This window comes from Patagioenas fasciata, chromosome 10 (genome assembly GCF_037038585.1).
Source record: "Patagioenas fasciata isolate bPatFas1 chromosome 10, bPatFas1.hap1, whole genome shotgun sequence".
Lineage (NCBI taxonomy): Eukaryota > Metazoa > Chordata > Aves > Columbiformes > Columbidae > Patagioenas > Patagioenas fasciata.
This window is the reverse complement of record NC_092529.1, coordinates 11,440,160-11,451,039: the sequence shown is the minus strand read 5'-3', so window position 1 is coordinate 11,451,039 and position 10,880 is coordinate 11,440,160. Positions and strand designations below refer to the sequence as shown.

Genomic DNA, 10,880 nt, shown 5'->3' with positions numbered 1-10,880 from the left:
GTCGGTCGCCGTCGTGCCCGAGGGCTGCAGGACGGGCTGGCAGCACGCCAGCTGCTGCACCGCTATCGGGGCAGACACCCGGGTATCGGGGCCGGCAGTCGCTGCTCGGCGGCTCCTCAGTGCCAGCCTGTAAGCAGCAGAGTCCACAGCTTCGCCTCTCTACCGGGAGAACGCCCCTTCGCCTACAAGCCGCCGCAGCGCTCTGGGCCGTGCTGAGAAGGCGCAATGGCGGCGCCCGCAGAGAACTACAACTCCCAGTGTCCTTCACGGCGCCGCGGGCCCAAAGGCGCATGCGCCGCGGGCTCACCTCGCGCGAACTCCGTTTCCCGGGAGGCCGAGCGCGAGGCCCTCGCAGCCTCCTTCCCCCCCCGCTCACTGCTGCTCGCGCCGCCGCCTCGCGCGCCGTGACGCGACCTCTGGCGTGGTGACGCGCAAAGTGTGTGCCCGCCATAGCAATCGCGGCCGCCGCGGGGTGTGTGGGGCCGAGCGCACGGGCCGGGGCGGCGGCGGCGACCCAGCGGGGCATCGGACAGGTACGGGGCGGCGGGCGGGAAGGGGCCGCGCCGCCTCCGCGCTTCCCCCGGGCTGGGCCTGGCTGGGCCGGGCCGGTTGGCGGCCGTGGCCTCTGCTCCGGGCAGGGGGAAACGGGTCGCCTCAGGCCCTGAGGGAGCCGTCGGACGGGGGCGGGTTGGCCTGCGCGCCCCGCCCCCGCACTAGGGGGCGCCCTCCGAAGCGCCACTGAGGCGAAGGGCGGCGAGGCCCGGCCGGGCGCTGCGCCGCGTCCCCCTGCGGCCTGTCAGCCTCCCGGCGGGGGGGCGGGCCTGCGCCGCGCCGGCCCCGCCCGCCCCGGTGCTCTGCCGGCCGGCCCGCCCCCTCCTCCGGGGCTCTTCCTCTTGCGCCGGGGCCTGCGGAGACGCCGCTCCGCGTGGGGCTCCGCTGGGCCTGCTCGGCGATGGAGGCGGCTCTCCGGCGTGGGGGGGCCCCGGCCCGCTCTCCTGACCTTTAAACCCTCGGTTGGAACGGGCAGCGCCGGCGGTTGCTCCCGTTGGGTGCTGGCGAACAGGTTGCTCCCGCAAGGCGCGGTGCGGGCCGGGCCGTGCTGTGCTGTGCTGCCGGCCGGAGCCTGTCAGAGCTGTCACCGACTGCGCTCCCCTGGCGAGGTTAGTCCCACTGCTCCTCGGGGGATGTCGGGTCCTCGTGAGTTTTCTTCCCAGCTGTGTGAAGAGGAATTAATTGATGTTGAAATGGAGCGGGTCTTTTTTATTTGCTTGGGTTTTTTTTACTTTCCTTTGTAGACAGCAGAAGTTTATTCTTTTCACTGCTTGTCCTGGCAGATCAGCATTTAGTTCCAGGTTTGTTTTGTAAAAGCAGAAATTCCAGGAAACTAAATAACTTTGTTGTTTTCCCTGACCTTAAAAATATTCTACCTGTAAAAAAAAAAAAAGGATTTTTTTAAAGCAAATAATTAAAGTGACATCAGGAATATGTTCTGTAGTAACAGCTAAATTTGAGTTCTGTTAGGTGTTAAAGTGGGAAGTAGAACAAACAAGGGCTTCCCTCAGAGCTTCAGTCATGTGTGATACCAAAACATGATTTTATTCTCCCTAAGTTCTGAAGATTTTGTGAGTTTGTGGCATACTTTCTTCCACAAGTGAACTTCGGTGTTGACAGTTCATTATGTTTCAGCATTAACTTCGGCATGGCAGTGTCAGACTCAACAGGTTTAAGCAAATATCTGTCTGTTATCTCATCCTTTTAAAGAACTGTGACGAAAAAGAGATTTCTTTTTTTTTTTTTTAAAGAATTCTTCATGTTAAAACATAAATGTAGAAGAACATACAGATTTGATGATTTGCTTGCTATCTATTTAACTTGATTCCAATTCGTAAGTTCTTAATTTTTCCTTATGGGATGATATTATTATATTAGACTTCTCATCTACATTATGTCCTCACCCGTGCTTAGAATCATGTTTAGGAACAATATGAAACTTGATTGTTTAAGGTAGGTCAGAGTATAGTTATTAGAATTTGAGTTGACTCTATACATGTGGGTGCGCAAATCCCCTTGTAATTTTTGTCCACACCTGAATTTAAATGTGCAGTCTTTCTACAAAGTTGGCTGTCGTTATTATCCCCTAAGATATAATTTTTGGTTTTGTTATGTGGCTCTTTCATTTTACATTTAAATTATTAAAGTATAGATATGTGCTTGTTTCCCAAGTAACCAAATTGTTGGTTTTCAGATTGTACAAATAGATTTATTTTCACCTGAGATGTATAATACTTTAAAATGCCTATCTGTATTGAAATCAGTGCATTCGGAACCTCAGAATCCTTTCCGTGAGCACAATACAAGATCAATAAGTGAATGACCTGTAGTAGTGTTTCAGTTGATGTGCCACTCGAGTATGTCAGGGAACAAAAGGGTGATGCTGAACTGCTTGAACTGTACCATGCACTTATCAGGATTTTCAGTTAGAGGTCACTGGGACGCATATATCGTGGTTGTTCACATGTGTCTGACTAAGGTGACTCAAGCACTGAGGTGTCTGAGGTTTCAAAAACGTGAGCACTTCTAGGTACGTGTCTGGATGCTTCTGTGGATTTCTCTCTTCTATCAAATTTTTACATCGAATTTCAGAAGAGTAGAATACTCACAAAAGCTTTGCTATGATATTGGAATGCTAAGTAGTGTTTAATATTAAAGTGATACTGTGTGCACCACTGTGCTGAAACATGCATATGAAGATTTTCGGTGGGAGTGTTCACAATGAGTGATAGTTAAGGTTGTAAATATTTGTCTTTCTAAGTCAAATCCTTTGAAGTGCTTCATGTTTTGTTTATATCAGTTCTATTGATTCTAAATGTGATATTTTGACAATAGTGATGTGTGGAAAAAATATTCCATTCCTTAGCTTATTAGGTATTTTAATTGAAATCTGTAGTAGGCCAAGATTGTAAAAACTTTTTAAAAAGAATTAAAAACCCCCATGGATTTAATCTACAATGAGATAGCTGTTCCCTGTTCTGCTAGTTACTGGAAAGCAGTTTAAGATTGAATTTGTTCACTAGCTTGTCCAAGGGAAATGGTGAAAGTCAGAGTTTCTCTCACCGGTCTTCTCCAACAGACTGGTTGTATTTCTGACAGTTACAGTTTAGTTCATACCATTTATGACATTGTCCTTTCTGCAGAGTTCCTAACTTTGATTGATGATGGAGTTCTTGAAAAAAGTGAGCACAGAAGGAATTTCTTTCCTTCTTGTGTTTAAAAAGTCATTCATCTGCCATAATATTCCGTTCACATATATTTTACTGCTAACATGCTTTAATATGAGAACTGTGGAAGTAAATGCTTCTGAGGTGATTTATGTTGTTGCTGTTCTTTGTGTTGCCATCTAGAATAGTGAAATTTATGTGAATAGGTTGAGAGGGATAAGCCTTTGGAATAGGTGAGATGCTTTGGCGAGACATATACTTTCATTGCTGTGCACCTGTAGAAAGAGTGGCGTTTTTGTGTTTTAACGTGATTTCAGGAAAATAGTTGTGTGTCAGCACCAGTTATTTAGCCCCATAATGTGCTTTAAGTAAGTGGTAATACATCAGATTCTAGGGACAGTGTAGATTTTTTTATATTCACTTGGTTATGGTATAGGACTGGATGCCCCAGAGGGCAATGGGAGCAGCCGGTTCCTGACTGGAACTTTGACGTGTTGCAGGTATTGCTGGACCTTTCTTATTTTCTAGCTGGAATAATTAGAGATTGTTAGGGGAAATAAACTATTCTTCAGGTTGCAGGAGAGCCTGTATAGACCTTATACAGTCTCTGGGGTCACAAGGCACTTTTTTCTGTGTCCCTTGGGTACAGGATGAAGGTGGAGATGTCTGAAATGGTTGAATGCAGACGCTGTTAAAGCACTTTCATTCTGAGGCTCAGTGGATTTGTCTGAATGTTTATATGTGATATTTAAAAGCTCGGAAGTGCTGCTGGCGAATGTTCTTGAGTTAAAGAAATAAGGAATAGAGCTTAATGAGCTTGGAGTAGTTTTCCCTTTCAAAGATGTTTCAGGGTGTGTGTGTGTACAATCTCATTACGTTTTGTTGCCTGCATTTAGGTAGCTTTTTTTCCGAAGTGATTTATGCATTTGCATCAAATTTCCCAGTCAAGGTCTGTGATGAATGAATAATGAATGCTCTAGATAAAATCATAATTATGTGCCATGTAGAAAACATCATCTTACTTTATGCTTACATAGGTTTTTTGTTAGCCTACACTCATTTCATATACTACTTATCAAAATTGTGTTCTTCAGACTGGCGGTCATGTAGTCACAGATTTATTTTTCCATAGTCTTTGAGTGATGATTTTTGTGCAGTTTCTGCCAGTTTCATCTTCAGCCAGGTGATCTTCACTTGTTGCTCCCATTTAACTAACCAGTCACAATACATTAAATTCAGAAGCACCTATGAGATGGGAGGTAGAGCTGTTCATCCAGGCCCTGAATGCGAAAAGGTTTTAAGCAAATTAGAGGTATTCAGCACTCAGGTGAACATGGTGATGTTTTTCAGAATTGGGCAATAAATGCTTACGGAATCTGTGTTGACCTGTGGTTCCCTTTATAGTCTGTCACTTGACTGATTTCTGAATACATATTTCAGGAGTTGGTGTGTATGTAATTGTCTTAAACATATCTGTATTTAACATTGTTTTGGAAAGTTCTTTCTCTTGTCATTATGAAAAATGTATATTTAATTTCATGGCAGATGTGTGGTTTTGGATGTAGAGGAATTTCTTTTGCTTTGATTTCTCTCCTGTCCTCCCCCATCCTCTCCAGTCATCTTCAATACAAGGTCAATTCATAAATTAGGGTTAGGTATCCCTTCCTCCAGAAGCAACAGCTCTTCACAGTGATCACTGTCTGTCAGACTGGAAACTAAGGGCATAGTGGTATTTTGAGACAGATTTTAATTGTTTGGTCTGTTAGTTTTTCTAGCAGATTTTTATCAGTCCAAAATAAATTGACACCTGGAAATCTAGAGGTTTAAACAGGATCTAGAGGGATAGTTCCCTTCATTAGGTGGTACCTTAACAAGTCCCTCAGTACTGTACAGGGATCTCACTTTTGTGGATGGGAAGATAAATCTTCTGTCAGCTGCTGTCTTGCAAGTAACGGCAGATCAGCCTGAAGTGATTCCTCCAGTGTTGCTTTCTGCGATCTTTCTTCCTTTTTGCTGGAGCCACTGATGGTCCTTGGAAATCTTGAACAAGCAGTGATGTGGTGACCTGCTCCTTTCCCAAACTACCGCTCTTATGGTGCTTCTTCCGCTGCTGGTAGCTACTCAGTGCTGCTACCTTCTGCCCCTTGGCAATGTGAGGCTAAGTGTGATTCTTGGCACTTTGACTGCTGTTTCGAGGGTCTTAAACAGGAATAATGATGCTGATCATAATCTTGCTGCCCTGGCCTTGTTGTTTCTTGAGTAAATCTGGGAACAACAGCAAAGGACTAACTCAGATCTGCTTATGGAACTGAGGCAGAGTTTTAAAAAGCTTCAGTACTGAACACACTTGTGGTTAGGTGTGCATACTTGCCCCCCATAGTCAGAGTTGTCATACACCAGTTAAGACTTGTGTTGAAAGTGTGTTTGTTCATTCTTTATTCTTCAGGCAAAGGACCAAATGGAAACATCTGACTTTGAAAGTGAAGTACAGCAGTATTCTGTAATTAATTTTTTCACTCCTTGTTGCTGAGTATTTACTTGCCTCTTCCAAATGAATTGTGATCTTTGGTTTAGATTATTTCAATGAATACAGCGAAACTGTGTGGGATTTCTTCTCATTTTTCTGCCTTTTTTGTTGTTGTTACCTCTGCAATAGGCTAAGCCATGACTTCAGGATCTGGACATGTGGACTCCAAGGCTGAGCTCACTACTTTGCTTGAGCAGTGGGAGAAAGAACATGGCAGTGGGCAAGACATGGTCCCTATTCTCACCAGGTAAGATATATTAAATAAATTCATAAATCTGAATATCTGAAGTTACTTGACAGCAGCTTTTGCCAAGTTTTTACATGAGGTTTTTGCATACCTGATCATCTGTTGGTAATTCATTTTGTTTGGTCTGGAAGTTGAACTATGAATATGGTATTTACATACACAGAATTTCTGGTAAGAAATTTATATGGCAAAGTTCTTACATAGACTGTCTCTGAAGCACGAATTTAATTCTCTGAAATGATGGAAGTCAGAGGAATCACTAAATAGTCAAATAACTTCGGTATCTTCACTTGAAGCTTGTAAAACATTGATCAAGACTGAAAACTATGAGGATGTTCCGTCAGAGTGGTGGTATGAGTTTTGTGATTGTAGTAACATGATCAGATTAAATGAAAGGAGGAGAGTGGCTCATTGGATGAATCAAGGGGATTATATTGAGAAATTTAATGAAGCTCATAGAGCATGTTTAAAGCAAAATTTTAGAACTTGATTTATTTTTTTAAAAACTGGATGTTGATTATCTGACACTGTATTGTATGTGTAAGGAAAATATTCCGTGACCAATAAATTGTTTTCAGGAGATGTGCAGGTACTAGTAGCACCATTAATTATAAGACATCTTCTATTACAAGAGAAACATTTGACTTATAAATTGCATTTATGGTTTCCCAAGCCAGGGAAACTGATATTATTCTTACTTGACAGGAGATTCACAGAAATTCCACCCAGTTTCTCATGTCTCTGCTGGCAGACCTGTGACCTGCCTACTATATGCAGAAGAAATTACTACACTTGCACATTGAGAGCAATTCAGGTTTCTGTACTGTGCTGCTTTGTGTTGTTGGGTCAGACAAGTCAGTGCACAGACTCTGAGCTGGCACTGGATGGAAGTAACAGGAATCTACTGCAGCTTCTTTGCACAGATCTGTGCCGTGCCTCACCTAGTGGGCACAGTGGTTTTGCTCCTCTTACTACATTTTAAAAATAGCAGCACGGAACAGGGAGATGAGCAGCAGAAAGCCAATCCTAAACACTTGAAAATGAGTAGGTCTCCTGAAAATCATGAGACTTGTTTTGGCGTATCTTTGTTTATTGTCTGATTTGTGTCTTGAAGGAAACATATATGCTATTTTCTTGCAGGCATAACAGCAGAAATTTACTATATTCTAATAAATTTTCTTGTGTTTATAGCAGTCTGACACTTCTTGCTTCCCCTCAGCTCCTTGAGTTCCCTACGTTATTTATCCCCAGACAAGTCTGATAACTCTTGGTTCTCCAGGGTCTCTGTGCAGCAGGCAGAGTGGCTCAGATGGGGAAAGCTTGGGTACTTTGGCTTTAGTGGAGATAATACAGATTTATTTAAGGTAGATAGCAAGGGCATCTACAGTCTCTGGCAGAAGTTGGATTTGCAGTGCTTCAGGTATCAATAAAAGCTGTATGTCTGCTTGGAGCAGAGGGTTTTGGGTACATCGTGGGTTTAAAAGAATTTGCTAAGAATCCTCACCAACTGGAGGTTGCATTAGCTGATGTCCTGAGGCAGAATAATTCCCCTGCATATTGTTTTGGACTTAAGGCAGAGGAAGCTGTGGTCATGCTTGTTGGTGAGTGACGTTTTTCTACTTCCTTCCGCCGTCTGAGCTAAATGGAAGAAAGCTTCCCTGTGTGGATGAGGGCCCATTAAATGTAATGCTGAGGTAGCACCAAGCGTGTGGTGGTGTGGGATCCTGGAGCATCTTACACTGCTGCAATCTGTTTTAAAGGCTCCTGGGTTGCTCATTGATGCCAAATAATGACATAGAGGCATATTAAGGTGGATTTATATTATGCTATTGAGATTGGTGGGAGTCTTGTAAAGTTGACAGACCACAGCCCCTTCCTTCCCTGCTCCCAAGGTGAGCTCAGTTTGTGGCAAGTGCAAGTGAGGTTTTGACTAACTTTCCAAAGATGATTGCAAAGACATTCATAAAGAGAAAAAATAGTTGGTAGTGGAGGGAAAGAACCTCTGTCTCCTGGTAAAACCTATGTCTTGTCTGCAGACTCTGAAGTGGTAGAGAAGTGATATAAGGCCAAGTGAACAAAGGAAATCTCAAAACCTGAATAAAAGTTCAGTGTTTTTGTGAACTGTTTTTTGTTAACCACATGCCTGTGTTATTAGGCAGGAATGAACTTGGTTAGGTATTTGACTCTTCTGTCACTTCAACTGAGAATTGACGAAGCTGTTGATCTAGATAGATCAAGTCACTTCACAAACCACCTTTGTACTTATTAGTTAAAAGAAGGGTATTATAAGCCAGCTTGTTTTAAGCTTTTTTTTTTTTTAATTAATAAATAGTAAAGTGGCAGTGCTTTTTTGTTTTGGTCAAACAATTGTGACTAATTGTCTCAAAAAAGCCTGTAAGTGGTGATTCACGTGCCTGTTTCATCTAGGCTGTGGTAATGTTGTTGTCCCTGAAACTACTTGGCAGCTTCAGCTGGCATGCTGTTTGGCTGCCTACCTAAACAGGACGGACTGATGAGAATGTTATGCTCACTTTCCATGCTGCTTGTCTGTCCTTTCTGGCACATAACCAAAATGCTGATTATCACCCAAAAAGACCTGACAAGTCTAGGGTGCAACTTCTGAACTCCCCATTTGTCTCATTTGTCTGTCAGCAGGCTCTCCTCAAGCTATTCTCATGGAAAAAAAAAAAATGAGGAGCTGGCAGTGAAGTATTTAAGTAACTTGCTTTTGGCAGAAATTCATGAGAACTCAAGCTGTGCCACCTGTTAGCAAGGGACACAATTTGCATCTCTTCACATTCAGGCTTACCGAGAGTAAATATTAGAACCCCACAGGATAAACAGTTTGCTGAAAGGTAATTGTCAGATCAGAGACAAGCAAGAAAGTTCTCTGCTCTTCCTGCAGTCTGGGCAGGCTTCGTAACATCATCCTCTGTCATATCGGCAAGTCAGTGTAGTTCACGGAGACTCGTCTAAGTAAATTTTTGCCACTTATTATTCCTGGGAACACAAGATATTTTCTGGAAAGTAACAGGAATGGAGTAGAAGTCAGTGGCATTCTGTAAGGGAAATCCCCTGTGAAAGACAAATATTTTACCAGGGATTACTGCAGCCTTCCAGGAGTTTTCCCCTCCCCTGTGATAAAATCTGCCTAGTTCACTACCCTGAGATACTAAGACTTTGTTTTAAGATGCTGTGCTGCACATATATTCTACATCCCACGCTAGGACTCTGTAGAGAGGAAGGAATGAGGCTGGTTTTACAGGGTGTTTCAAAAAGATGGACCCAATTTCAATCATGTTGCTTTGAAATTGGGTCCACCTTTTTGAAACGCCCTGTATATCAAGGAAATAAGATTTAATTTGCTATTTTTAAAAATACTGCTCTTTATTACACCCCAAACTGCATATATTTCTGCTGTAGCATTTCATGGAGAAAAACAGTGGATGACTATGGAATTATTTGTTTGACCATGAGATAGTCTCCCTCTTCTTCATTTTGTTTAAAAAAAAAAAATTAATTCCCTTACTGCTTATTCTAATGAATTAGAGCATAGGATTCTTTGTGTATGCTGAGGCTGCATCTCTGTTTAGGGCAAGGCATAACTTCAAAACAACCTCCAGGTTTTTTTTTCTGATACAAAGGAACATTAATGTATTTTGAAGGTCTATGAATAGGGAGCCGGCTCCTTGTGTTATCCATTGCGGTAACTGGCACATGCTAGAAAGTTAAGCTTCAATGGAGCTGAAGGGATAAGCTGACTAGAGATTACACAGTAGTTGATAAAATATTAAATATTTTGATTATCACACAATATTATTAAAAATTATTGTGCAAAAATAAAAAACTGTGTAGACTGTGTGAGTGGCTGCCCCTGCACAGACTGAATAGAAAGGAAGACTAAGTCACCTGTTCAGGGCTTATTCTACTGCAAAAGAAAGACTATGTGATAGTGAGAAGAATTACTCAAGCCTTTTATTTACCCTAGTTATCTACAGTATGTGTCATAGAACATCATCAGGTCTCTGAGTAAATAAAAGGTATTTGCCTGGCCAGGGCGTCATGCTTGTGCATCACTGGGGTGTTGATATGGGTACAGTGTGTTTTGGAGCATAGCGAAGAGGGATGAGATATTAGAGGCAAGTGTCTTTTCACACCCCTCTATTGTGGGCAGTCTGAAACCAGTACTGTTCAAACGAAAGTTGATGAGGTATTTTACAGTACTTCGACAAACAGGCTGTTGTGAAAGCTGTGTGCTAGAGGACTGAATGTGAATTCTGCTCGTTTGATGTTGTTCCTTTTGCAGAATGTCTGAGCTGATCGAGAAGGAGACCGAAGAGTACCGCAAAGGAGATCCAGACCCATTTGATGACCGACACCCAGGTAGGTTGTCTGGAATGGGTTTGGCAGCACCAACTCTATCACAATGGATGCCTGCTAATTAATATTTAAGCATAAGCAGTTTTTAGCCTGAATGTGTCCACTGTCAATCAAGGTCTGATACTGCTTTTGCACTGGGTAATTGTGGTCTGCAGTGCTGTTATCTGGCAATTTTGATGTTTGCTGCAAGATTTTGAGGCCCCGGGTAGAGTTTTGGGGGAGTGTTTCAGAGGCTATTTATGACATATGGTATGATCATGTTAACAAGTTGTAGTTAATGTGAAGTAGTTGTTAGATGGACAGAGAAGACAGTCTGTCTCATTATTTTGAATTTGCCGTTAAGTGCAGTGTTTTAGAATAGTTACATATCGCCACTGATTTTTTTTTTTTTTTTTTTTTTTTGGAACTACTCAGTTCCAAGTTACTGCAGCAGTTTGCAAAAATGACAATTCCAGACTATTTGACCACTGAAATGTGTTGTGGTCGGAATTCTAGGGAGGTAATGCCT

General features: G+C 42.8%; 1 protein-coding gene across 2 annotated transcripts in view; it reads left to right on the top strand.

Moving 5' to 3' along the window:
* The first annotated feature begins 391 nt into the window (after positions 1 to 391).
* DCAF1 (DDB1 and CUL4 associated factor 1) overlaps positions 392 to 10,880 on the top strand; it is a 50,969-nt gene continuing 40,480 nt past the window's right edge. The window contains exons 1-3 of one of the 2 annotated variants that reach the window (XM_065845807.2): positions 392 to 533; positions 5,875 to 5,992; positions 10,299 to 10,375. In XM_065845807.2, the coding sequence (XP_065701879.1) occupies positions 5,883 to 5,992; positions 10,299 to 10,375 (187 nt within the window). In that variant the 5' untranslated portion in view covers positions 392 to 533; positions 5,875 to 5,882. Of the gene's footprint in view, positions 534 to 889; positions 1,161 to 5,874; positions 5,993 to 10,298; positions 10,376 to 10,880 lie in introns of those variants that run through there. The other variant, XM_065845808.2, reaches the window with a different exon arrangement.